This window comes from Pogoniulus pusillus, chromosome 29, assembly GCF_015220805.1.
Source record: "Pogoniulus pusillus isolate bPogPus1 chromosome 29, bPogPus1.pri, whole genome shotgun sequence".
In the NCBI taxonomy this organism is placed as follows: Eukaryota; Metazoa; Chordata; class Aves; order Piciformes; family Lybiidae; genus Pogoniulus; species Pogoniulus pusillus.
In genome coordinates this window covers 2,084,037-2,111,221 of record NC_087292.1, presented here as the reverse complement: position 1 = coordinate 2,111,221, position 27,185 = coordinate 2,084,037, and the positions used below count along the sequence as shown (strand labels likewise).

Below are 27,185 nucleotides of genomic sequence, written 5' to 3'. Positions count from 1 at the left end.
AAAGCTCATCCAGTACAACCCCTCTGCAGTCAGCAGTGATATCCTTAACTAAACAGGTTGCCCAGAGTCCTGTCCAGCCTCACCTTCAATTATCTCCAGGGAAGGGCCTCAAACACCTCCCTGGGTAACCTGTTGCAGTGTTCCAGCACCCTCATGGTACAGAACTTCTTCCTTACACCCAATCTCAATCTGTTCTGCTCAATTCTGAAGCCATTGCCCTCATCCTATCACTGCAGGCCTTTAACAGTCTCTCTCCATCCTCTTTGAACGACCCTTCAGGTACTGGAATTAGGTCTCCCCAGAGCCTTCTCCTCTCCAGGCTGAACACCCCCAGCTCCCTCAGCCTGTCTGCACAGCAGAGCTGCTCCAACTCCCTGATCATTTTCATGGCCCTTCATAGAGTAGAATCAGCCAGGTTGGAAGAGACCTCCAAGATCATCCAGTCCAACCTAGCACCCAGCCCTCTCCAGTCAACCAGACCATGGCACTGAGTGCCTCATCCAGTCTTTTCTTGAAGACCCCCAGGGACGGTGCCTCCACCACCTCCCTGGGCAGCCCATTCCAATGCCAATCACTCTCTCTGCCAACAACTTCCTCCTAACATCCAGCCTAGACCTACCCTGGCACAACTTGAGACTGTGTCCCCTTGTTCTATTGCTGGTTGCCTGGGAGAAGAGGCCACCCCCACCTGGCTACAATGTCCCTTCAGGTAGTTGTAGACAGCAATGAGGTCAGCCCTGAGCCTCCTCTTCTCTAGGCTAAACAAGCCCAGCTCCCTCAGCCTCTCCTCATAGGGTTTGTGTTCCAGGCCCCTCACCAGCTTTGTTGCCCTTCTCTGGACACCTTCCAGCACCTCAATGTCTCTCTTGAATTGAGGAGCCCAGAACTGGACACAGTACTCAAGGTGTGGCCTGAGCAGTACTGAGCACAGGGGAAGAACCTCCCTTGTCCTGCTGCCCACACTGCTCCTGACCCAGCCCAGGATGCCATTGGCTCTGCTGCCCACCTGGGCACACTGCTGCCTCATCTTCAGCCTACTCTCTATCAGTACCCCCAGCTCCCTTTCCTCCTGGCTGCTTTCCAGCCACTCTGTCCCTAGCCTGTAGTGCTGCTTGGGGTTGTTGTGACCAAAGTGCAGAACCCTACACTTGGTCTTGTTAAATCTCTGGACAAAGTTCTTCTCTGGACCCTCTCCCTCAGGTCTGTGTCCTCCTTGTATTGAGGGCTCCAGACCTGGTACGATCTTTCATGGTAAGGTCTTAAATAACCTGTTGCTAACCCAAGATGAGTATTTGACTGAGGTGCTCAAGACAGGGATTTTTACTTTGTAGGAACCTCTGAGCCAGCTGGAGCATAAATGTAGCTCTAGGGCTAAATGAGATTTCACAGGGCAGACAGAGCAAACACTCTTGCTGCTTTGGGTAACTGTTTTGTAACTATCTTGGACTTCAATGCCTCTTTGTGCTCAAAGTGGCCCTTTGTGATAAAACTGGAGTAATGTTGAGAAACATAATCTCCAAATTATGGAACAAAAGAAGGTTTTTTTTCCTACAGTCAGGCTCCAATCTTAGTTAGGTAAAGTCTCTCCACAGCTGCATGCTGTGGAATATTATGTTTATGAAACAGATGCCATGCAAAACGTGCACTGAATGAGGTTAACCTGTCAGCTTAGTGCACAGGCTAACAGGACTGCTTCAATTGGCTACATTATCTGCTTTTTCCTTGAGGAATTTCTCTTGCAAAGTTATCACTGGAAAAGATTTCTACTTTCTAGGTGCTTTAATTTTAGAAATAAAACAATGTTGGGTTTTTAATCTGCACTTTAAAAAGATTTTTTTGTCCATTAAGGCTCCTTCAATATGTCAGAAAACTGAGAGCACTCAGACAGTGATCTGTGCAACACTAATCCTCAGCACCAATTGCCTGTCTTCCACTTCCAAAGACAACTGGACACAAGAAGCTCTTCTGAATCCAAAGTTTCTACTTCCCTAACCTGAAAAACTCTTAGCCTGACTATCAAAACAAAGATTTCCCAAGCAAAGAAAGAATAACTCTGGAAATGTTGAGGTCAGACACCCAGCAGTATTCACACTGAAGCCTTCAACTCAATACATCATATCCCACAGCACCCCCCTGGAGAAGCTGGCAGCTCAGGGCTTGGATGGGTGGACACATTGCTGAGATAAGAACTGGCTGGATGGCTGGGCCCAAAGACTGGTGGAGAATGGATTTAAGTTCAGTTGATGGCTGGTCACAACTGGTGAACCCCAGGGCTCTGTACTGGGGCCAGCTCTCTTTAATATCTTTACCACTGACCTGGATTTAGTGGAGCTTAGTAAGCTTGCAGATGACACTAAATTGGGCAAGACTCTTGGACTACTGGAGTGTAGGAAGGATCTTCAGATAGACATGAACAATCAGTGGGCTGAGGCCTAACAGCTAAGTGCTGGGTCCTGCACCTGGATCACAGCAATCCCATGCAGGCTCCAGGCTTGGGGCAGAGTGGCTGGAAAGTGCCCAGCACAAATGGATCTGGTGGTGCTGGTTGACAGCAGATGAACACGAGCCTGTGTGCATCCAGGTGGCCAGAAGGCCACCAACATTGTCATCTGGATCAACAGTAGTGTGGCCAGTAGTAGTGCCCTGTACTGGACACTGGTGAGGCCACACCTCAAATACTGGGTTCAGTTTTGAGCCCTTCACTTGAAGAAGAACATTGAGGAGCTGGAGCACGTCCAGAGAAGGTCCATAAAGCTGAGGAGGGATCTGGAGAACAGGACTGGTAAGGAGGGAGCTGTGGGTGTTTAATCTGCAGAAGAGAAGGCTGAGGGGAGACCTTGTTGCTCTCTACAACTACCTGAAAGGAGGCAGCAGTGAGCTGGGGTTGGGCTCTTCTCCCTAGTACCAGGTGACAGAAGGTGAAGAAATGTCCTGAAATTGTGCCAGGGGAGGGTTAGGTTGGACATTAGGAAAAAGTTCTTTGCTGTAGGCATTGGGACAGGCTGCCCAGTGAAGTGGTAGAGTCCCCATCCCTGGAGGTGTTCAAGAAATGTGTGGACATGGCACTGGGGACATGGCTGAATGGTTTTGGTGGTGCTGGGTGGATGGTTGGACTCACTGATCTCAGAGGGCTTTTCCAACCCAAGCAGTTCCATGATTCCATGATAACATCAGCAACCACCAGCATTCCTTATTCAAGCTGCACTAATCAGGAAGAAACTGCTCTACCAACTTCAACCTGCAGAGAAAAATGCTTCCAACAACACTGCTTGCAATCCAAAGCAAACTGTCTTCAGGCCTCCCAAACCAAAGCCTCACACCAAAATTAGAACTAATTCATTCATTAGCATTTCTATGCAGCAAGAAGCCTGCCTGCAGAACCTGCACCTCAGCAGAAACATTGCATAGGATTTTTTTGGTGGGACCAGTCTTGTTCAACATCTTTGTGGGTGCCATGGACAGAGGCACTGAGTGCAGCCTCAGCAAGTTTGCTGCCCACACCAAGCTGTGTGGTGCAGCCAACATGCTGGAGGGGCAGGGATCCATCCAGAGAGACCTGGACAGGCTGCAGAGGTGGGCACAAGATCAGGAGGTTCAGCAAGACCAAGCACAAGGTCCTGCAGCTAGGTCGGGGCAATGTCAAGCACAAATCCAGGCTGGGCAGTGAGTGGCTGAAAGGCAGCCCTGAGGAGAGGGATCTGGGGGTGCTGCTGGCTCAACAGGAGCCAGCAGTGTGCACTTGCAGCCCAGAAAGCCAAGCAGAGCCTGGGCTGCAGCAGCAGAAGTGTGGCCAGCAGGGCCAGGGAGGTGATTCTCCCCCTCTGCTCTGCTCTGCTGAGACCCCACCTGGAGTCCTGCATCCAGCTCTGGAGCCCCTGGGACAAGAGGGATGTGGAGATGCTGGAGTGTGTCCAGAGCAGGGCCATGAATGGGCTGCCCAGGGAGGTGGTGGAGTCATTGTCCCTGGAGGTGTTGAAGCCAAGCCTGGCTGGGGCACTTAGTGCCATGGTGTGGTTGCTTGGCCAGGGCTGGGTGCTAGGTTGGGCTGGATGAGCTTGGAGCTGTCTTTCAACCTGCTTGAATCTTTAATTCTATGATTCCTGTGAGCACAGACTAAAAGAGTTGGGGCTGTGCAGGCTGCAGAAGAGGAGGCTCCAAGGTGAACTTCTTGTGGCCTGCCAGGATCTGAAGGGGGCTACAGAAAAGCTGGGGAGGGACTTCTGAGGCTGTCAGGGAGTGACAGGACTGGGGGGAGTGGAGCAAAGCTGGAGGTGGGGAGAGTGAGGCTGGAGGTGAGGAGGAAGTTGTTGAGCATGAGAGTGGTGAGAGGCTGGAATGGGTTGCCCAGGGAGGTGGTTGAGGCCCCCTGGCTGGAGGTGTTTGAGGCCAGGCTGGCTGAGGCTGTGTGCAGCCTGCTCTAGGGTAGGGTGTCCCTGGGCATGACAGGGGGGTTGGAACTGGCTGCTCCTTGTGGTCCCTTCCAGCCCTGACTGATTCTGTGATTCTATGAAAGCAACAACAACAACAAAAAAGAACTGGGAAAAAAAAGACCTGTCAAGAACCAGCACTGCAAGAGAGGAAACTGAAAGAAAGAAAATCCTGTCATTTGACAGTTTCTTCCCCTTTCAGTAGTGCATTCAGTGATTCCCCTACTCCAAGCTATGTCAGGCAGGACAAAATGGTCAAAAGAGCCTTTGCCACCAACTCAGACAACTTGGCAATGCATTTCCTTTGTAACTGAAAGGATGTCAGCTTTTGCTAACTTTCAAGAGATGCTCAAAGAGGGGGAAAAAATAGAACTAAAGAGACAAAAGTCTTCATGACCATGGTATGTTGATTCCAAAAAGCCTGGCAAGAATAGGCACTGCAGAGAGCTGCACAAGGTAATTAAAACCATTTGTGAAAACAGTGAGTCTATTTTTATTTCAGCTGTTTCCTTCTCATGGTACAATCCATTTCAAAGAGGACAGCACTTCGTATGTGCAAACCACCACCAAGCTCAAGCCTGCTTCACTGCTGGAGCCTTGAAATAGAAGAATACCTAAAATGGTTGGGGCTGAAATGCCACCCTGGGAACAGAAGATAGATTGGACTTGGCATGCCTGTTACCCCAGGGGCAGAGAGAATGAAAGGGAGAGGAGGACAGAGGAGAGGCAGTCAAAGTGGCATCCTAACTACCCTAGATTTTCCCACTGCTGCATTTACTGCTATTAACTGGACACTAACTGGGTCAGCTGCTGCATTTTACAAACCACTGCTTGCACAAATTCATCTCAGCCTTTTCAACTTCTTTTTTATCACCTTTTGTTATTATGTAGCTTCAACCCCACGCTGCACTGCCTCAGAACCACATTTTGTCTTAATACCTCTGTGACAGAAGAAGTTTTCAGTGGCAGTGCCCAAGCAGAACAACCATAGAATGGGTTGGGTTGGAAGGGACCTCAGAGATCATTTGGTTCCAACCTCCCTGCCATAGGCAAGGACACCTCCCACTAGAATAGGTCCCTCAAAGCCTCATCCAACCTGGCTTTGAACACGTCCAGGGAGGTTGTGGAGCACAAAATGTGATCCATGTCTGAGTGCTTGTAGGAAAGCTGCTGAAGGCTGCTGGTCTGGGGTTCCAGAGTCTTTGCTGCTGGAATTTGAAGTCCTTCATGACACAGAGCAGAGCCACCTTTTGATGCTGCTGTGTGATAGCAGTGTGCAGTCAGACTGGTTATTAGGACCCAGGAAAGTGCTGTGTCAAAACACAGTGTGGGGGTTTCCAGGAAGGGGACAGCTCTTTGCTGTTCAAGTCTCCTTTTCACCTGCTCACACATCCCCTCATGTTTCAGTTACTCTTTCCCTCACACTTGTGTCGTTGCTTTCAAGCACCAGGATGGGCTTTTTGTGTGCATAGTGCCTGGGTGATGGCGCTACCTGTAGCTGTCATCTCTTCCTTGTGGTGGCAATGAAGTATTTGCTAGACTGTCACAACAGGTGTTCTGTTAGTCACAGAATGGGTCGGGTTGGAAGGGGCCTTCAAAGTCATCTTGTTCCAGTAGCCCTGCCATGGGCAAGGACACCTCCCACTAGCCCACGTTGCTCAAGTCCCCAGCCAACCTAGTCCTGTACTCCTCCAGAGAGGGAGCATCCACAGCCTCCCTGGACAACCTGTGCCAGTGTCTCACCACCCTCACTCTAAAGAATGTCTTCCTCATCCCCACTCTCAGTCTTCCCTCTTGTAGCTCAAAACCATTGTCCCTCATCCTGACACTCCCAGCCCTTGGCAAAAGTCCTTCCCCAGCTCTCCTGGAGCCTCCTTCAGGTACTGGAAGGCTGCTCTAAGATTTCCCTGCAGCCTTCTTCAGGCTGAGTAGCCTCAACTTTCTCAGTCTGTCCCCTTAAAGGGAGGTTCTCCAGCCCTCTGATCATTTTTGCAGCCTACTCTGGACATTCTCCAACTGATTCATGTGCTGGGATCTCCAGAGCTGGCTGCAATGCTGCAGGTGGGGTCTTGTTTGGGAGATGAGTTGTTTCATGCTAGCCCTTTGCTTTAGGTTCTGGCTTACTTCAGCCTCCATGGATCTGGAATGAAAGCTCATGATGGTTGCTGTGGCCTTATCTGGGGAACCTTTACAGCTGCAATCTGTTTTCCCATTGGGCTGACAGGAAAAGCAAGGGCACACGAGGTGACATAAGGCTGCTGACACTCTCCTCTTTGAAGCACAGGCCCTGTGCTGGCCAATCAGCTGTGCTGTAGTCCTAGCAGAGTGGAAGCATCCCAGTCTTGACACAATTGCTCCTCAGTTTTATTGTTGCAAGAAATGGCCTTTGTAAAAGCCATTCCTTTACCCTTTGTTTTGCTGGGTTTGTACGTTTCCTTTTAGTCTCCCTTCATGGCATCTCCATGATAATTCTCTACAAGGTAGCAGAAAAGCATCCAATAGAAAGATTCAGGGTGGTAATTATTTAAAATAGAGTCAAATACTATAAATTAGAACTAAGCATGTTGCATTAGACCTCACCTGGGGCTCTGTGGCCAGTTCTGTGGCCAGCAATGCAAGAAGGACGTGGGTGTGCTAGAGTGGGTCCAGAGAAGGCCACAAAGATGATCAGAGGGCTGGAGAACCTCTCCTACAAGGACAGGCTAGGAGAGTTGGGGCTATTCAGCCTGGAGAAGGGAAGGCTCCAGGGAAACCTTAGAGCAGCCTTCCAGTACATGAAGGGGCTACAGAAATGCTGGGGGGGGACTGTTTAGAAGGGCTGGAGGTGATAGGATGAAGAGCAGTGGTTCGAAGCTGGAGCAGGGCAGATCTAGATTGGACATCAGGAAGAGGTTCTACACAGTGAGAGTGGTGAAATACTGGAACAGGTTGCCCAAGGATGTTTTTGAGGTCCCATCCCTGGAGACATTGAGGGTCAAACTTGATGTGTTCCTGGGCAGCCTGGTCTAGCTGGAGGCATCCTGCTGATGGCAGAGGTTTGCACAAGATGACCTTTGAGGGTCCCAATGCAAGCTGAGAATCTGTGATTTAAAGGAAATGTGACTTTTGAATCTGATCTACCACTGTACTTTGTAAGGGTGTAGAAATGAGTCTGTGAGCAGAACAGAACAAGGAAGTGGTTCTTATGTTGAGCCAGAAGCACAGTGGATCATATCTTAAAATCAAGCAGACCTCTGAGCTCATCCAGCCCAACCTAGCACCCAGCCCTATCCAGTCAACCAGACCATGGCACTAAGTGCCCCAGCCAGGCTTGGCTTCAACACCTCCAGCCATGGAGACTCCACCACCTCCCTGGGCAGCCCATTCCAATGCCAATCACTCTCTCTGCCAGGAACTTCCTCCTAACATCCAGCCTAGACCTCCCCTTGTATATCTGTCATACACATTAACTAGGGAAAAACCTAGGATGCACTTTTTTAAGACAGCATCATGAATGAAGTTTGTACTTCAGTGTCAGGAATTTCCCATGAGCAATCCTCCCCCTGGAGGTGTTCAAGGCCAGGCTGGATGAGACCTTGAGCAACCTGGGCTAGTGGGAAGTGTCCCTGCCTGTGGCAGGGGATTGGAACTGGATAATCTTTGAGGTCCTTTTCAACCCAAAGCATTCTGTGAAGGAGTCAATATTAGGGAAAGGCCAGAGGCTGGACACTTCTTCTCCCATCTCTTATGCTACATGTGTCTTGCTGCTCCCTCATGGCAGCCTCTGGAGGTCCTATTACTTTGGTTATCCCAGGGTGATGAAGTTGTGTTTCCCACAAGTATATTTGTAGCTAGTACATTGCATTGGCTCACATGTTATCTTTGGGTCTACATCTCACTTGTTCTTATCAGAACAGCTGCCTGCATGTTAGCTCTGTCAATAGTTGAACTGTGTGTACACAGCAGAGGGAAGGTGCCAGCTGCCCTATCAGTGCTGCCTCTAATCTGGGGAGCACAACTGTTGATAGCAGTGGAGTTACCACACCAGCAGCTCAGGAATTTGCCCCAGAGGCTGATTGTGAACCCAGCCTGTGCTGTGCTTCACATGAGTTCAGAAAACATCTGGATTTTACACTGCAGCAGATGTTTTGTGGCTTTACTGCATTTTCAGTGGAGGTGTGGTGCTGCTGACAGGCAGTAATGGCAGGGCAGCTAAGCTGCCTTCTGCTGCTGCAGCCCTCTTTGTTCCTGTTCCTTAACATAAATATCCCTTGATGTAAACCTCAGCATTGCTTTCCTTTCCAATCTGTACTCAACACTTATAATCTGGGTCTGATCTTTTTTTCCTGGTTGATTGCTCAGCAGTTTCTTTCTGTGTGTTTTCTTGTTTGGGCAAAACTGACCATGTCCTTAGAACTTATTTTAGAGTCAAACTGGTGAAAATGTAAAGCAAGAAGAATAGATTCCTCCAACCTCTCTTTACTTTCAAGATGAGGCTTGACCTTGTAGTTGCTTTCCATTACCTAAAGGGAACTTACAGGAAGGCTGGAGAAAGGCTTTTCAGGAGGGTGTCTAGCAGTAGGACAAGGGAGAATGGGTTTAAGCTGAGGAGGAGTAGGTTTAAACTGGATCTTGGGAAGAAGTTCTTCATTGTGAGGATGCTGAGACACCGGAACAGGTTGCTCAGAGAAGTTGTGGATGTCTCCTTGGAGGTATTCAAAGCCTTGAGCAACCTGGTCTAGTGGAAGGTGTCCCTGCCCATGGCAAGGGGGTGAACTCAATGATCTCTTATCTCTAGAGGTCCCTTCCAACCCAAACCATTCGATGATTCATTCTGACCTATTCATGTCATCGTTCAGGTAAATGTAGAACCAAGTTACCCTCTTCAATAAATCATTTCTTTAGCAGCTAAACCCTGGTGCTGAGTAGAGTTCCCAGAAGGTAAATTGGTGTAACCCTCTGAAGACCTCTTAAGCCTTTGATAGCATTTTTCTTCTATTTATACTCCCTGATGTTGTGGGGTTAGAACATCCTTCTCACCTCTTCCCTGCCTTTGCTGTAACCAAGAAGCACTCAAAGCTGCTCTTCTCCATGCTTGAAAAACAAGTAAAGATCCTCCATTTATGCCTTCCTCCTTCTGAAAATGTTTGTAGCACCTGAGCTGCACTCCCCTAGAATTTCTCCTTTCTCCCACACCACTCACAAAAAAAATCTGTTGATGTAAGTTTGCTGATGTGGATCAAAATGCCCCTGAAGATGCAAGCTTGGTCTCACAGCATCAGGTCATGCCAGAGGGGAGGCTTCCCAGAAGGCAAATGTTGTGAAAAGTGGAATTCAAGTGACTGAATCCCAGTTTCCTGCTGTGAGGTGGATTTATTTTAAGCAGTGTTTGTTCAGACCTGCCTGAGTGCAAACAATGGCACATGCAGCTATGGAACTGGGCTTGGTTTATCTAACAGTCTGCACACAGGGCTGGCATGTTCTCCAAACCAGCAAACCTACCTGGGAGTGGGTCTGCAGCCACTCAGGAAGGTCAGGCAGGCTTCTGAATGGTTCTTTGCATGGTCTGCTGTGCTGCCCCATGCTTCTGTCACAGCTTTCAAACCTTTTCAACTGATGTTGGGGTTGCTCAGCCCAGCGAAGACTCTAAGGGGACCTTAGAGCTGCCTTCCAACACCTGAAGGGAGCCTACAGGAAGGCTGCAGAGGGAGTTTTCATGAGGGGGTCTTGAGACAGGGCAAGGAGGAATAGTTTGAAGCTGAGGGAGAGTAGGGTTAGACTGGAGCTAAGGAAGAAGTTCTTCAGTGTGAGGGTGATGAGACTGGAACAGGTTGCCCAGAGAGATTGTGGATGCCTCCTCCCTGGAGGTGTTGAAGGCCAGATTGGATGAAGCCCTGGGTAACCAAATCTAGTTGAGAGGTGTCCCTGTCCCTTCCTTCTGGACCCTCAGCCCTCAGATACTTGCAGACATTGATCAGATGCCCTCTCAGTCTTGTCCTCTCCAGACTAAGCAGCCCCAGGGCTCTCAGCCTCTCCTCATCAGGCAGTGCTGCAGTCCCTTCAGCATCCCTATAGCCCTCCCTTGGACTCTCTCAAGTAGATCTCTGTCCCTTTGGATTCTATTTCTGCTTCTTCACAATATAGTTCAATAATCATTCTGGATTTTTACTGGGCTAATTAATCTATTTTAGCCTTGATTCTTAAGAAATCTGTATCTCTGTGTATATGTATATATATATAATTCTAGCAGCCAGTCCTCATCTGCTCTCTTCTTCCTCTTTTCCTGTGTGCTGCTCCAGTTGCTGATCTGTTCCAGGTAAAAATGGATGGAGGTGGAAGTATTAAAGTTGATTACATGTCTCTGTGTTAGGAAGAACCTTAGTGGCTGGAGTACATACATGCAGGGCAGGGGAGAGCCTTGAATTAGTGCCCAGCTGAGAGAAAAGCAGCAGTGTGAGTTCAGTGATCAAATATTAATAAAAATAATTTAATGAGTGCATTTAGCTTCAGTAGGTGCTTCTTTGTATGCCATATGTGCTTGCTGTGTGACTTCAGCTTCAAATTAGCACTTTGAGTAGCTGCATTTGGATTGCATGCAGCTCCTCTTGGAAATGCAAACTCCTTTAGGCTCTCCAGGATGTCTGTGTTGCTCTAGGCACTATGGAACTGCTTTCTTAAAGCATGAAGGGTACCTGGTGGGTTTCATAGAACTAAGCACAGGATCAGAATTAAGAGTTGCTCTCTAAATCTCTTGGATTTCCTGGAATCATAGAATGGAGGAGTTGGAAGTGATCTCTGGATGCCATCAGGTCCAGCCCCGCTGCCAAAGCAGGATCACCTAGGGCAGGTCATACAGGAGCGCATCCACGTGGGGCTTGAAAGTCTCTGGAGAAGGAGACTCCAGAATGTCTTCTGAGCAGCACCCTCACACAAAGACATTTCTCCTCGTGTTGAATTGGAACCTCCTGGGTTCCAGCTTGTACCTGTTAACTCTTGTCCTATCACAGGACACCACCAAAAAGAGCCTGGCCCCTTCTTGACACCGCCCTTCAGATATTTGAAACCATTGATCAGATCTCCTCTTAGGCTGCTCTTCTCCAGACTAACCAGCCCCAGGCTCTCAGCCTTCCCTCATCACATGGATGTTCCAGTCCCATCATCATCCTCATAGCCTCGGCTGGGCTCTGTCCAGTATATCCTTGTCCCAGGTACTTTAGAAATACTTTCATTAAAAGCTTTTCTACTCCACCTGGGTTTAGGTTTGTGATTCACATTTGGATTCTAGTAATTAACAGTGCTGAACCCCACTCTATAGAAGCAAGTCATTGGTGCCATTCTCTCCAGTGGGTAACACTAGCATCAGCAAGCTGTAGGAAGCAAAAGACTGAGAGCCCAGGGGCTGTTTAGACTGGAGAAGAGAAGGCTGAGAAGGGAACTGATCAATGTGTACAAATACCTGAGGGTTGGGTGTCAAGAGGAAGGTGCCAGGCTCTTTTCAGTGGTGCCCAGAGCTAGGACAAGGAACAAGCTAGAACCCAGGAAGTTCCACCTCCACATGAAGAGAAACTTCTTTGGAGTGAAGGAGCTGGAGCCCTGGAGCAGGCTGCCCAGAGAGATTGTGGAGTCTCCTTCTCTGGAGACTTTCAAGGCCCATCTGGATGCATTCCTAGGTGACCCTGCTTTGGCAGGGGGGTTGGACTCATTCTCCAGAGGTCCCTTCCAACCCCTACCATTCTGTGATCTTGCTACTTTGGAAAGAGCTGTGGGTTTATACAAATGCTTAGTTCAGATTGCAGCCTCTAAAAAGAAAATGAATGATACTCAGATGTGATCTCACAGAGTCACAGAATGGTAGGGACTGGAAGGGACCTCTGGAGATCGAGTCCAACTACCTTGCCAAAGCAGAGTGACCCAAGATCACATCCAGATGGGGCTTGAAAGTCTCCAGAGAAGGAAACTCCACAACCTCTCTGGGCAGCCTGCTCCAGGGCTCCATGACCCTTGAATTAAAGAAGTTCTTCTTCATGTCTAGATGGAACTTCTGATGTTCAAGTCTGTGCCTGTTACCCTTGCCCCCTCCCATTACAAGTTCTGTTTTGCATGGCAGGCAGAGAGTAGCCCTGCACTTGTTCAGGCTGCATGGTGTTATCAGCTGCTGAGTTCACAGATATCAGGTGCTTAAGCTAACAAGTACCTTTCCCTGTTGGAAGTGATGCTGTGTGCAGAAAATGACCCAAGGGCTGGCCCCTGATACTTGATCTGCTTTGGGATTCAGATTTGTGGCTGACCAAAGCTGTGCAGCAGTGGGCTGGGAGATTTGCATGTGCTGGTTAGGCAGCTCTTGGACCAGAGCAGCAGAGCCTCACAACAGATGGGAGCCTAAAGAGAGGGAGATCAGACAAAGAACTGGATCAATGCTTTTGCAGTAGGTTATGACCACAGAAGACAGTGAGGGAATGGCACAAAGGAGGGAACAAGACATGAGGGGGATGCAGTAAGTAGCCTAGAAGCTGTAGTGAGCAGGTAATTTGGACTCCATAATAACCCCTTCCTTTTCTGGTGGTGCTGTTGATTAACCCCAGCCAGCAGCTATGCTCCAAGCACCACACAACTGCTTCTTCTCACTCCCTTATCCCTGGTCAGATGAGGAGGAGAACTGGGGGGCAAAAGACAAAAAAAAAAGTAAAACTTGTGGGTTGAGATAAGAAGAGTTTAATAATTTAAATGGACTAAAATATGACAGTAGTAACAATAATAATAATAGTACTGAAAAGGAAGTTAGTGAAGAAAAGAAACCCAAGGAAAGGCAAGAGATGCTCACTGCAGTTGCTTATCTCCTGCTGACCAATGCCTGAGCAGTGATCAGCCCCTCCTGGCCAACTCCTCCAGTTCACATACTGGACATGATGTTCTGTGGTAGGGAACATCTCTTTGGCCAGTTTAGGTCATCTGTCCTCTCCATGCTTCCTCCCAGCTTGTGCACCTGCCCACTTGCAGAGCATGGGGGAAGTGAAGTCCTTGACCAAAGATAAGCAGTAACTAAACATCAGTGTGTTCCAACAGCTTAAACCCAAACCACAGCACTGTGCCAGCTACTAGAAAGAGACTGTCTCAGCTGGAAGCAGGGCAAGCAGGTAGCCTGCTTTGATAATGCTGTAGAGGACTTGCTGATGCATAAGGGTTGGACTTGATGATCTATGAGGTCTCTTCCAACCTTGATGATACTGTGATACTGTGATACTGTGATATCTAGGTTAGTTGGTAAGGGGTGTTGAACTGAAAGCGTCTTCTGCAACTTACTGGATGGCTGCTTCCAAAGTGATGTCTCTCCTGAATGCAGTAGCACACTCTTTCATTTCTCTCTGAGACTGAAGCTGTATGCTGCATATTGTCCACTTTCTCCCTCCTGCCTCCCAAAACCCAACAGTGAATTGAGTTCACCAGTAGGCATACTGGCTTGCTGTGGTGCTGGGAGGACCAAGCTAGCACAGGTATGAGGGCTGGAGTGTTCTAGGTTGGGCTGTAGATGAAGATTGTCTTACTCTCTTTCAGAAGTGATGTATTTCCTTGTGTGGCCAAGTGCTTTGTAGAATAACAGCATGGTAGTTTGGGTGTTCCCTGCCCCCCTCCCCCCCCCCCCACACACACACTTTGGAAGCCACCCAGACCAGACTCAGCTGGCTCTGGACATTTGAATGAAGCTTTTATTTACAGCTTAGTCACTGTACAAGCAGATATTTGCAGTGCATGCAGTTATAGACAGAAATAGACAAGGGAAAAGGTAATACAGACACACAGCAGCCCTCCCAGAAACCTGAGTCCCCAGGAGGGGCTCCCAACTGCCCTTCTGCCTTTCCCACCCTCCTTACCCCAGTCCCAAGGAAGAATGGAGTTTGGCCAGGGGGTTAGGAAGCAAAGTGGATTAATCAGACACAGCAGAGAGGCTAGAGAGAGAAATGCAGCTCAGACAATGCCCCAAGAAGAAGTGCCTTATCTATGTTGGATTCCTGTTCTTACACATCTCAGCAAGCCTATGAGTGAAGTAGACATCAGCACTGTGTCTCTTTCACAGCCTGTGATCTAATCCTTCTCACCAAACCATTCTAGCTGGCTTCAAACTAGCACAAACAGCCCCTGTCTGTAGGCTTGAAATGAAGGCTCCAGAGAGACCTCAGAGCAGCCTCCCAGTACCTGAAGGGGACTACAGGAGAGCTGGGAGGGACTTTCAACACGGGCTTGGAATGACAGGAGGAAGGACAGTAGCTTTGAGATGGGAAGGGGCAGACTTGGATTAGTGATTAAAAAGAAATTCTTGACAGTGAGGGTGAGGAGAGACTGGCACAGGTTGCCCAGGGGAGGTTGTGGTTGCCTCCTCCCTGGAGGTATTCAAAGCCAGGCTGGATGAGGCCTTGAGCAAGCTGGGCTGGTGGGAAGTGTCCTTGCCTATGGCAGTGGGATTTGAGCTGGACGATCTTTGGGTCCCCTTTCAACCCAAACCATTCTGTGCACGCTGAGAACAAAGGAGATGCAGAAGCAGGATTCTCTAAAGTTGAAATTCACATTTTCATTTAATAGTTTTGCAGCCTTTTTCCTGTGCTTTGCTGTGCCTGTGTGGGCTGTGGGGGGGTTTAAAAGAAAGAAAAACTAACCAGCAAATAAATAAGTGACACTTAACAGGGGAAGTTAAACTTCTTAACAAGGCCAAGTGCAGGGTTCTGCACTTTGGCCACAACAACCCCAAGCAGTGCTACAGGCTGGGGACTGAGTGGCTGGAAAGCAGCCAGGAGGAAAGGGAGCTGGGGGTACTGATAGAGAGTAGGCTGAAGATGAGGCAGCAGAGTGCCCAGGTGGCCAAGAGAGCCAATGGCATCCTGGGCTGCATCAGGAGCAGTGTGGGCAGCAGGACAAGGCAGGTTATTCTGCCCCTGTACTTAGCACTGCTCAGGCCATACCTTGAGTGCTGTGTCCAGTTCTGGGCCCCTCAATTCAAGAGAGATGTTGAGGTGCTGGAAGGTGTCCAGAGAAGGGCAACAAAGCTGGTGAGGGGCCTGGAACACAAAGCCTATGAGGAGAGGCTGAGAGAGCTGGGCTTGTTTAGCCTAGAGAAGAGGAGGCTCAGGGGTGACCTCATTGCTGTCTACAACTACCTGCAGAGAGGCTGTAGCCAGGTGGGGGTTGGCCTCTTCTCCCAGGCAACCAGCAACAGAACAAGGAGACACAGCCTGAAGCTGTGCCAGGGCAGGTCTAGGCTGGATGTTAGGAGGAAATTGTTGTCAGAGAGAGTGATTGGCATTGGAATGGGCTGCCCAGGGAGGTGGTGGAGGCACCGTCCCTGGAGGTGTTCAAGAAAAGCCTGGCTGAGGCACTTAGTGCCATGGTCTGGTTGACTGGCTAGGGCTGGGTGCTAGGTTGGACTGGATGATCTTGGAGGTCTCTTCCAACCTGGTTGATTCTATGATTCTATGATTGATTCTTACCCGGGACTTGGAGCATCCAAACAGGCAGCTGTTTGCAGACATGAAAGGTAGAGTGAACTCAGAGGTTACAACATCATTCATTCTCAGTTTGTTGGCAGGTTCAAGGGGTGGAATCAAAGAAGCTCTTCTGTCCAGGACATGAATATTTACAGCTCGTCTTACAGCAGAGACCAAGCTCTTTGTAAATCTCCCTCTGTTCTGGGAAAATGGAAAGGGAGTAGAGAGAAAAGCAGCTTGGTAGGCTTGTTTGCAGTGTAATGGATCTGTCTACATGGCAAAGAGCAGATGGTTTAACTTGGAGTTTCTGAGGATTAAGGGAATGGAGAGCCTTAGGGAGCTGGAGCTCTTCAGCTTGGAGAAGAGGAGCCTGAGGAGTGACCTCATTAGCATCCATAAATATGTGCAGGGTGAGTGCCCAGAGGCTGGAGCCAGGCTCTGCTGGGTGATGCCCAAGGACAGGATAGGAGGCAATGGTGGAAGCTGAGGCATAGGAAGTTCTGTGGAAACATGAGGAGGAATTTTTTCCCTGTGAGGGTGCCAGAGCCCTGGCACAGGCTGCCCAGGGGGGCTGTGGAGTCTCCTTCTCTGGAGATATTCAAGCCCTGCCTGGATGTGTTCCTGTGTGATCTGCTACAGGAGATCCTGCTCTGACAGGAGGTTGGACTGGCTGAGCTTTGGAGGTCCCTTCCTGCCCCTGACATTTTGTGATTCTGTGATTGAAATGTTTATGTTGTCTCTTCATCCAGATTCAAGATCCAGCCCCTATTATGGCTGGCAGTGGGTCCAGGTCAGGACCATCCAGTGGGTTGTCCATGAAATCACAGCTGCAGATCACTGGTAAGCCTTTTGAAAGGATCTATCTTTTCTGGTTAGCAACATGGAAGTGTTTTTGAACTCAAGTTTCTGGTGTGTCACATTCCAAGAAGTTCTCAGCTGTACAAAGCCCAAGAGAAATTGCCCAGTAAAATTGGTGCTGTTATGTCATCATTGCTTGGCAGAAATAAAGCAATTCAGGGTTTAGCTGAATTGTATTTTGGAATGATTCATTTAGGGGTAAAAGGAAAAAAAAAAGGAATAAAGGGAGGAATAATTGCTTAGAATGATTTTAGTCTTATTTTGGGATGCTGTTAAGTGAATGCTCCAGAACAGTCCTCTTTGAAATGTGGCAATGACTGTGATGCTGCTTCCAGTTCCAAACACCTGACACAGTACCAAGCCTAACACTCTCCTAACAATCTTGTTGCATCACAAGCTAAGTGAATCTGAACTGCTCTGCGTTCAGTGTCACTTATTGCTTCTCCCTTGTTACATATTCTTAGGACCAGGCTTTAGAAAGAGTGAGTAATGCTGTCAGCACACCTGAGGGAGGGGATGCCATCCACAGGGACCTGGCCAAGCCAAGCTTGAGTAGAGGGCCCAGGTGAACTTCATGAGGTTCTACAAGCCCAAGTGTAAGGCCCTGCACATGGGTTGAAGCAATCCTCGTTATCAGTACAGCCAGGCTGTGAAGGGATTAAGAGCAACCCCACAGAGGATACTGGTGATGAAAGGCTGGACATAAACTGGCAATGTGCAGCCCAGAAGGCCACCTGTACCCTGAGCTGCATGAAAAGAAGTGTGGCCAGTAGGTCAGGGGGAGTAATTCTGCCATTCTCCTTCACTCTGGTCAGACCCCATCTGGTGTACTGCATCCAGCTCTAAAGTCAGCGTAGCAAAGATGTGAACTTCCTGGAACAGGTCTGGAGGAGAACCACAGAAGTGATCAGAGGGCTGGAACACCTCTGCTGCAGGGACAGGCTGAGGGATTTGGCACTGTTCACCCACAATTCAGGCTCTGGGGACACCTTATTACAGCCCTTCAGTACTTAGGACAGGAGTGGTGTTCCTCAGGGATCAGTGTTGGGACCACTTCTGTTTAACATCTTATTAAGGATGTAGAGTGGATCAGTGGATCAGCAGAAAGCTCAGAGGCAACAGCAGGTTGTGTGGGAGCTGATCTGCACCAGGGAAGGGAGGCTCTACAGAGAGACTTAGAGGGATTGGATCCATGGCCAATGTTAATGGGATAAGCTTCAGCAAGGCCAAGTGCCAGCTCCTGCACCTGGGCCACACCCCCAAGCAACACTCCAGGCCTGGGGCAGTGTGGCTGGAAAGTGCCTGGCAGAAAGGGACCTGGGGGCTGTAATGGGCAAGCAGCTGAGCAGGAGCCAGCAGTGCCCAGGTGGCACAGAAAGCCAATGGCAGCCTGACTGGGGTCAGAAATGCTGTGCCCAGCAGGTGAGTGGTTTGGCTTGATGGCCTCAGAGGTGTTTAAAGGTCGTTTAGATGTTGTGCTTGGAGGCATGGTTTAGGGGTGAACTTTGTAGAGTGAGGTCAGTGGTTGGACTTGGTGATCTCAGGGATCTTTTCCAACCTTTATGATTCTATGATCAACAGAAGTCTGACCAGCAGGACAAGGGAGGTGATTTTCCCCCTTCTGCTCTGTTCTGCTCAGAACACCACTTGCAGCACTGCATCCAGGTCTGGGGCCTCCAGCACAAGAAGGATCTGGAACTGCTGGCATGGGTCAAGAGGAGACTACAAAGATGATCAGAAGGCTGGAGAAACTCCCTTGTGGGGACACGCTGAGGCAGTTGAGGCTGTTCAGCCTGGAGAAGAGAAGGCTGAGGGAGACCTTAGAGCAGCCTTCTAGTACCTGAAGGGGCTCTAGGAGAGCTGGGGAGGGACTTTTGCCAAGGGCTGGGAGTGCCAGGATGAGGGACAGTGGCTTTAAGCTGGGAGAGGGGAGACTGAGAGTGGAGATGAGGAAGAAATTCTTTAGAGTGAGGATGAGGAGACAGTGGCACAGGTTGCCCAGGGAGGCTGTGGATGCCCCTGCTTAGAGGTGTTCCAGGCCAGGTTGGATGAGGTCTTCGAGAACCTGTGCTGGTGGGAGGTGTCCCTGCCCATGGCAGGGGAGCTGGAGCTGGATGAGCTTTGGGGTCCTTCCAACCCATTCTGTGATTTTTATAGTTAATTTCTGCAAGGTATCTGTCACACAGAGCAAGAGCTTCCCCTGGGAGCAGTTTACACTAAGCTCCTTCTCTAACCCTCTCAAGGGGCATGCACTATAAAGAGAACCTAGGTAGATTAGCCATATGGCCTCCAATCAGTCAGCTGTTTAGAAGGGAGCAGTGCAGCTGAGGCAGGTGATGAAAACACAGGAGAGCAGGTTGGTGTTTGTTAGAGCAGAGGGGAGTTCACCAGCCAGCTGGAAATGAGCTTTGGTTTAAGGAGTGGTTCATGGGTTTAGAGCAGACCAGTGCACCTCATGCTGCTTTTTCTTCATGATCTTTTCACCAGAGGTAGTGTCAATTTTCCACAGTTCCTTAGTGACAGCTCTAGATCACCTGTTCAGCTCTTGAACAAGCAAGTGGAATAATCTCCAGGAACTCTCTTGGCTGCTGCCAAACAGGAGAAGGTTGTGGAGGGTGTTTTCTGATTTCCACACCTGGGTGCTTAAAATGGGTATTATTAATTAGCATCTCATGTTCCAGAAGTACTGCTGCATGCTTTAGGCATCTGTGAGAGCTGCAGCCTTGTGTGGAATGATCTGGAATACAGCAGGGTGGGGTTCTTTTCATCCATCAAATCTATGTTTATGACCTGATACTGAAATCCTGAAGCACACAGCTGAAAAGTGCTATTTGCATTTGAAATCTCACTGAGTAACTTCTTCTTTTTCTCTTTCTTTACAGTTATTTCAGCAAAACTAAAAGAAAAAAACAAATGGTTTGGCCCTAGCCCTTATGTGGAGGTCTCAGTGGATGGGCAATCGAAGAAGACAGAAAAATGCAACAATACAAATAGTCCAAAGTGGAAACAGCATCTCACAGTGTAGGTTTGATGGTTTGATTTGGTTTTCTTTCCCATTTAATTGAGCTAAATTAATGCAGTTGCTGGTGGACTGAAGGGCTGCATCTTTGTTTTAACAAGGCATTCAGTGTCAGGTGATAGGAAGATATTTGGGTAGTTTTTGGAGGCAAATATACTAACAGCCTGGTGAAGAGGAGGCTGAGGGGAGACCTCAGCTCTCTACAGCTCCCTGCAAGGAGGTTGCTGTGAGGTGGGAGTTGGTCTCTTCTGCCTGGTATCAGGTGATAGGATGAGAGGAAATGGCCCCAGACTGTGCCAGGGGAGGTTTAGGTTGGAGCTTAGGAAAAATGTCTTTCCTGAAAGAATGGTGAGGAATTGGAGCAGGTTGTCCAGAGGGATGATGGAGTCCCCATCCCTGGAGCTGCTCAAGAAACCTGTGGCTTTGGCAGTTGGGGACATGGTTTAGTGGCCTTGGTGGTACTGACTTGAAGGTTTGATTTGATGATCTTAGAGGGCTTTTCCAACTCAAGCAATTTAATGTTTCTAGGATTTTACCTCTAAAAGCAACTTTCTAGTAAAAAGAGAAGTTGTCTGAGTCCATTCTGGGCTGTAACAGCAGTTGCTTTGCGATGCTTAGCTTTCTGCTCTTGTCAGAGTCCTTCTGAGATGGAAATGGGCAAGCCTGAGCTTTTAGGATCTTCCTAGCACTGCTAGAATTCCTTTATTCTCCAAGATCTGCCTGGCCCCATGGACAGTGTGAGCTGTCTTCATCTTGCTGCAGAATGATTGGTGAGATTTAACAGTTGTGAAGTGAGCGTTGCTTGGTCTGGAGCTGGAAGGCAGCTGCAGGAACTATTTCTGCTTGCATTTTTCTCCTCCAGTAAGGGACTGTCCCAGGACAGAACTGCAGGCATAGAGATCTGGGTGTCCTGCACAGGGAAGCCTTGATCAACAACTGTCAGGTTTAGGGAGGGACTCTGCTGATGGCTGTCCTAGGAGCCAAGATGCAGCATCTCTGCCACAGGTTGGCAGATTGAAACTGTGTGTTGGGCAGAGGCAACAATAGTGTGGATTTCTGACCTTAGCAGCCCACAAGAGATCTCAGAAAGAGCCTGGGCTCCTGTTTGGGCTATGTAGAGATTCACACTGCCTCTGTTTGTACTGTACCTGCTCTCTGGAAGGCTTCTTTCCAGTTAAAGCACTGTGCTTTGAGTGAATCACAGAAGGGCAGAGGTTGGAAGGGACCTCTGAAGTTCAGGTTCGTGTGTCACTAAAAACTCATTTCAGAAAAGCCTCAGGAAAGTGAAATGAGAGTAAAAATAAATTGTTGGGTTCTTCTTTGACTTCCTTGATTTGGAGTGAAGAGAAACTGTTGTAGCCAGGCTGTGGAAGTAAACCTGGACCAAATTCTCCTAGGAAATAAGCAAATTAGCACACAAATTAGTAACACATCCTGCTCCTGGAGGTGGTGAGGGAAGCTTTGGATTTGTTAAGCTGTGGAAGTTGTAGTGTGTTGTGCTGTGGACAGTAAATGCATTGTGGAGCCAGAAGTGTGCTAGCAGAATGGTAAATAATCCTGCTGCTTTGTCATCTCTGCTCTGAGTGTGTGGCAGCTCATTAGGGGAACAGGCATCTGCTAAAAATACTTGGAATAGTTTTTAGTGTTTCAGAGTGGTTAATCTTCTTATAGGATGTCCTAACATTTTCTGTCAGCCTCTTCAGAAAGCAAATTTGCTGTCTTCCCTCTCTGGGTGAGAAATCCTCACACCAGGGTACAACAGGTGCTGAACGCTGACGGAATAGGAACTTGCAAGAATCAATCCTGCACTCATGTTAATTGTGAGCTGAGAGTTCTTCTGTAGAGATTTCCCCTCAGTAGCCATACTCAGTCTGTGACCTTGATTTACATAACATCTAAACATGACTGCAGCCTAGAATGTGATAATTAGAAAAGGTTTGATGTTGCCACCATTATTTCTTTGTTTTTAAGTAATTTGAAGTGACAGATGAAGTAGGTTGCTGCCTTCCCCCACTTCCCCTGCCAACAAAAGGTCCTCACACAGTGCTCAATGTTTTTCTTTGCAGAATTGTCACTCCTGTAAGCAAATTAAACTTCAGAGTCTGGAGCCATCAAACGTTAAAATCTGATGTCCTCCTGGGAAGTGCTGCTCTGGATATTCATGAGACTTTGAAATCAAACAGCATGAAACGTAAGTGTGAGATCAGCAGTCCCATGGAATGCTGCAGAGTCTGACAGCAGCTGTCTGCTAATGAGTGCTGTGTGCAGCCCTGGAGATGAGCCCTAAGAACTCCTTTTGTTGCTACAAATTGCATCTATGAGCTCCCTCCTCTATTTTCAGGGAACGAGAAGAACACTTCAGCACAACCTTTCTGCGTTGTACACACTCTGCTCTGGTGTCACTGCCAAGATGCTGGTTTTCACTTTGCTCCTGTGTGGAGGAGTAAAAGCCTAATTAAAGAAGAGTGTTTCCATCTCTATAGCTTAAAAATAGGAACTCTGATACATTCCTGCCTCTAGACCAGGAAATGTGTAAAGCTACTTTTGTGCTAAATTGTGTTGAGACCTGGGGCTGAGAGTCTGCAGAGGAGAGGCTGAGAGGGACCCGAGCAATGTCTGTAGATAGCTGAGGGCTGGGGGGCAGGAAGGGACAGCCTCTGCTCACTTGTGCCCTGCCACAGGACAAGGGCAAGGGAGGGAAACTGCAGCACAGGAAGTTGCAGCTCAACATGGGGAAGAACTTCTTGGCTGGGAGGGTCCCAGAGCCCTGGCACAGGCTGCCCAGAGAGGTTGTGGAGTCTTCTCCTCTGGAGCCTTTCCAGCCCTATCTGGATGTGTTCCTGTGCGACCTGTGCTGGATTCTCTGCTGCTGCTCTGATAGGAGGATTGGACACAAATGTCTCCAGAGGTCTTTTTATTTCTTGTGTCTTAGCACTGGGTAGCCTGCAGGCACTGAGTGCATCCTGTGAAGCTGCACACCTGGAATACTGTATCCAGTTTCGGACTCTCCAGATCAAGAGAGACAGAGATCTACTAGAGAGAGTCTAACAGAAAGCTAAGAGGGTTAAGTGACTTGAAGATCTCTCCTATGAGGAAAGGCTTAGAGCCCTGGGGCTGTTTAGTCTGGAGAAGAGAAGGCTGAGAGGCTGATCAATGGTTACAAATATCTGAGGGGTGGGTGCCAAGGAGAAGGGGCCAAGTTCTTGTCAGTGGTGTCCTGTGATAGGACAAGGGGCAACAGGCCCAAACTGAAACTCAGGAAGTTCCACCTCAACCTGAGGAAAAACTTCTTTGGTGTTAGAGTGCTGGAGCCCTGGAGCAGGCTGCCCAGAGAAGTTGTGGAGTCTCCTTCTCTGGAGACAATCTCTGGAGGTTAAGCCCCATCTGGACATGTTCCTGTGTGATCTGCCCTAGGGCAAACTGCTTTGCCAAGGGAGTTGGACTCAATGGTGTCAGGAGGTCCCTTCCAACCCTTACCATTCTATTCTACTATTTGAGTGTTTGTTGACACTTTTAGATGAGGGAATGTAAGTGCAGCACATTGATAGCAGTGTAAGGAGCTACTCTCTTGCCAGTGTGGCTGTCCTGATGGATATGAGTGCAGATTACCTTGGGTAGCTGTATTGAGGCCAATGGGGTAAGATTTAACAAGGCCAAGTGCAGGGTTCTGTACTTTGGCCACAACAACCCCAAGCAGCACTACAGGCTGGGGCCAGAGTGGCTGAGAGCAGCCAGGCAGAGAGGGAGCTGGGGATGGTGGGAGAGAGGAGCTGCAGAGGAGGCAGCAGTGCCCAGGTGGGCAGCAGAGCCAATGGCATCCTGGGCTGGCTCAGGAGCAGTGTGGGCAGCAGGACAAGGGAGGTTCTTGTGCCCCTGTGCTCAGCACTGCTCAGGACACCCCTGGAGTGCTGTGTCCAGTTCTGGGCTCCCCCTTTGCAGAGAGCTGTTGAGGTGCTGGAAGGTGTTTGGAGAAGGGCAACGAAGCTGCTGAAAGGCCTGGACCACAAACCCTATGAGGAGAGGCTGAGGGAGCTGGGGGGGTGCAGCCTGCAGCAGAGGAGGCTGAGGGCAGAGCTCATTGCTGCCTGCAGCTGCCTGCAGGGAGGCTGTAGCCAGGTGGGGTTGGGCTCTGCTGCCAGGCAGCCAGCAGCAGAACAAGGGGACACAGCCTCAAGCTGTGCCAGGGGATCTTAGGAGGAAGTTGCTGGCAGAGAGAGAGTGATTGGCATTGGAATGGGCTGCCCAGGGAGGTGGTGGAGTGGCCGTGGCTGGAGGTGTTGCAGCCAAGCCTGGCTGGGGCACTTAGTGCCATGGTCTGGTTGGTTGGGCAGGGCTGAGTGCTAGGTTGGGCTGGATGAGCCTGGAGCTCTCTTCCAACCTGCTCGATCCTATGATCTGTAGGACACCAGGTACCCTGCTGTCATCCACTCTGTTCTGTTTCAAATCATTTCATCAAGAACATGTATTTACAGTTCTGTTTCACTGGAAACCAGTTACTTACCCTGCATACACCTTTGGCCTGGGGATGTGATGCAGGATCTTCCCACTCTAAATGTGAACCTTTATCATTAGAAAACTGTGAAACATTCTCCTCTGAAGGGAGCATTGGTACCTGCCCCTGATATCAATGAAGGCCTGAAGAATGAAGTGAATTACAGTTCATAACCATAGAGGTGGATGAATTGCTTTAGAAATGAGCTCTGTGGTTTGCTACTTGGATTTATCTGTCATGTGCTGGTCTAAGCTGCCATTCCTCTCTGTGTTTCTCCAGTTGAGCAGGTAGTTGTGACGTTGCATCTTGTTGGTGACCGAGAACCAGCAGAAGTGGTAGGAGATTTGTCTGTCTGTCTAGACGGGATGCAGGTAGATCCTGAGCTCCTAACCAACGGTGATGCCTCCAGTTCAAGAAGTAAGTAACTTTCCTTTCAAATGTGCCCTCAACATACTCCTGGTGAGGCTGCAGCTGGAGTGCTCTGTCCACTTCTGGGCTGCAACAGTTTGAGAGAGAGACAGGGAAAGATCAGAGATAGTCCAATAGAGAGGGGTCATGAAGATGATTATGAACTGGAGTGTCTTGTGAGGAGAGGCCGAGAGACCTCTGGGCTCTTTAGCCTGGAAAAGGGAAGACAGAGGAAACTTCTCAAGGGATATGAATTCCTAAAGGGTGAAGGTCAAGAGGATGAGGCTGGGCTCTTTGCAGTGGTGCCCAGGGATGGGAGAAGGGGCAGTGGATACAAACTGGAACACTGGAGGTGTCGCTTGGACTTACGGAAAAGCTTCTTTACTTTGAGGGTGACAGAGCCCTGGAGCAGGGTGAGCAGTGAGGTTGTGGAGTCTCCTCTGGAGAGTTTCAAAACCCACCTGGACACCTCCCTGTGTGAGCTGTTCTAGACAGACCTGCTTTAGCAGGGAAGCTGGGCTCAGTGATTTCCAGGGGTCCCTTCCACTTCCCTCATTCTGTGATTCTGGATTGAAAGCCTTTTTGGATGGAAGCTTAACCCAGCAGCTTCTGTGACTTGCTGTTTGTAGAGTGCAGAACTCTTTTGTGTTATTACTTGAGCAGGAATCCTAGTCCACAGTGGAGATTTTCAGTCTTACTGTAAGGAAAATAGGATCAACATCTTTGTTTTCTGGATTTTACTAACTCCTGCCTGCCAATACAAACTATAGTGAAAGCCTTCAGTTTTAATTCCATCTGTGCAGGACAGGTGGCAGAACATTTTCCAGGGTATTGTACATGGTAAAATAGAAGTATATAAGACACAATAACCCCAAGCAGTGCTACAGGGTGGGGCCAGAGTGGCTGGAAAGCAGCCAGGAGGAAAGGGACCTGGGGGTACTGATAGATAGTAGGCTGAAGATAAGGCAGCAGAGTGCCCAGGTGGCCAAGAGAGCCAATGGCATCCTGGGCTGGCTCAGGAGCAGTGTGGGCAGCAGGACAAGGGAAGTTCTTCTGCCCCTGTACTCAGCACTGCTCAGGCCACACCTTGAGTGCTGTGTCCAGTTCTGGGCCCCTCAATTCAAAAGAGATGTTGAGGTGCTGGAAGGTGTCCAGAGAAGTGTGACAAAGCTGGTGAGGGGCCTGGAACACAAACCCTATGAGGAGAGGCTGAGGGAGCTGGGCTTGTTTAGCCTAGAGAAGAGGAGGCTCAGGGCTGACCTCATTGCTGTCTACAACTACCTGAAGGGAGGCTCTAGCCAGGTGGGAGTTGGGCTCTTCTCCCAGGCAACCAGCAGCAGAAGAAGGGGACACAGCCTCAAGTTGTGCCAGGGTAGGTATAGGCTGGATGTTAGGAAGAAGTTCTTCCCAGAGAGAGTGATTGGCATTGGAATGGGCTGCCCAGGGAGGTGGTGAAGTCACCATCCCTGGAGGTGTTGAAGCAAAGCCTGGATGAGGCACTTAGTGCCATGGTCTGGTTGACTGGCTAGGGCTGGGTGCTAGGTTGGGCTGGATGATCTTGGAGGTCTCTTCCAACCTGGTTGATTCTATGATTCTATGTCCAGAAGGCTGCACTGGAGAGGCTGGCAGTGTCACAACTGGCTGGGTAGCTCTTGAGCAATTTTTAGGCTTGTGTTGTTTAGGAGTTTTTTGGAATCCTTTGAGATTTCATCTGAGTATCACAGGAAAATTGTATTAACAGAGGAGCTTTGTAAGCATTCTCTCTTTCAGCTTTCAGTCCACCTTTGCTTGTGTCTTGTTAAATTAATCAGGCACATGAAAGAGTTTTGTGAATTAAAGGTGAATGCTGAGATTCTGTGGGGTTTTGTGGAGCAGGGCTGAGGTGTCTCGATAGAGATACCTAACCAAAGGGACACATCTCCCTCTTGTGCAGTTCTTGGGGTTCATCTGTGCTTTCCTCCATTTCCTGAAATCCACCTGCTGAGATAGAAGGGTCCTAGTGAGTAGCAGGTGGCATGGAGGTGCTGGATTTGAGTACTAGTTACACTTTGGGGCTCAACAGCAAAGACATACATGGACATCCCAAGCCAGTGGTTCTGCGAGGGGGTCCCAGATAATGAGGGGTTAGGTGTGCATGAGGAAAGACTTAATGCTTTAAGCAGGCTGGCACATTCTTACTGTACTGGGAGCAGGACTATTCAGTCTGTTCATCAGTGCCCTGGACGAGGGCACTGCCAGCAAGTTTGGTGATGATAGCATAGTGGGAGCAGTGGGGACACCCCTCAGGCTGTGCTGCCATTCAGGGAGACTGAGACAGGCTATGAGATGGGCAGGGAGACATTGAATGAAGTTCAGCAAGGGCAAGTGGAGAGTTCTGCATCTGGGGAAGAACAACCCCAGGGATCAGTGAAAGTTGGGGAGCTGCTGGAGAGCAGTGAAGGGGAGAGGGACCTGGTGGTCCTGGTGGATGGAAGGTTGACCATGAGCCAGCAGTGTACTCTGCTGGCCAAGGGTATCCCAGGGTGCAT

The 27,185-nt window shown here is 49.2% G+C and overlaps 1 protein-coding gene across 6 annotated transcripts in view; it reads left to right on the top strand.

Moving 5' to 3' along the window:
- The window catches only part of ITCH (itchy E3 ubiquitin protein ligase), a 94,941-nt gene that overhangs the window by 19,664 nt on the left and 48,092 nt on the right, over window positions 1-27,185 (top strand). The window contains exons 2-5 of one of the 6 annotated variants that reach the window (XM_064167386.1): window positions 16,630-16,720; window positions 19,621-19,759; window positions 21,824-21,948; window positions 24,529-24,666. In XM_064167386.1, the coding sequence (XP_064023456.1) occupies window positions 16,651-16,720; window positions 19,621-19,759; window positions 21,824-21,948; window positions 24,529-24,666 (472 nt within the window). In that variant the 5' untranslated portion in view covers window positions 16,630-16,650. Of the gene's footprint in view, window positions 1-16,629; window positions 16,721-19,144; window positions 19,228-19,292; window positions 19,344-19,620; window positions 19,760-19,953; window positions 19,989-21,658; window positions 21,693-21,823; window positions 21,949-24,528; window positions 24,667-27,185 lie in introns of those variants that run through there. The other 5 variants (XM_064167388.1, XM_064167391.1, XM_064167389.1 and 2 more) reach the window with 5 other exon arrangements.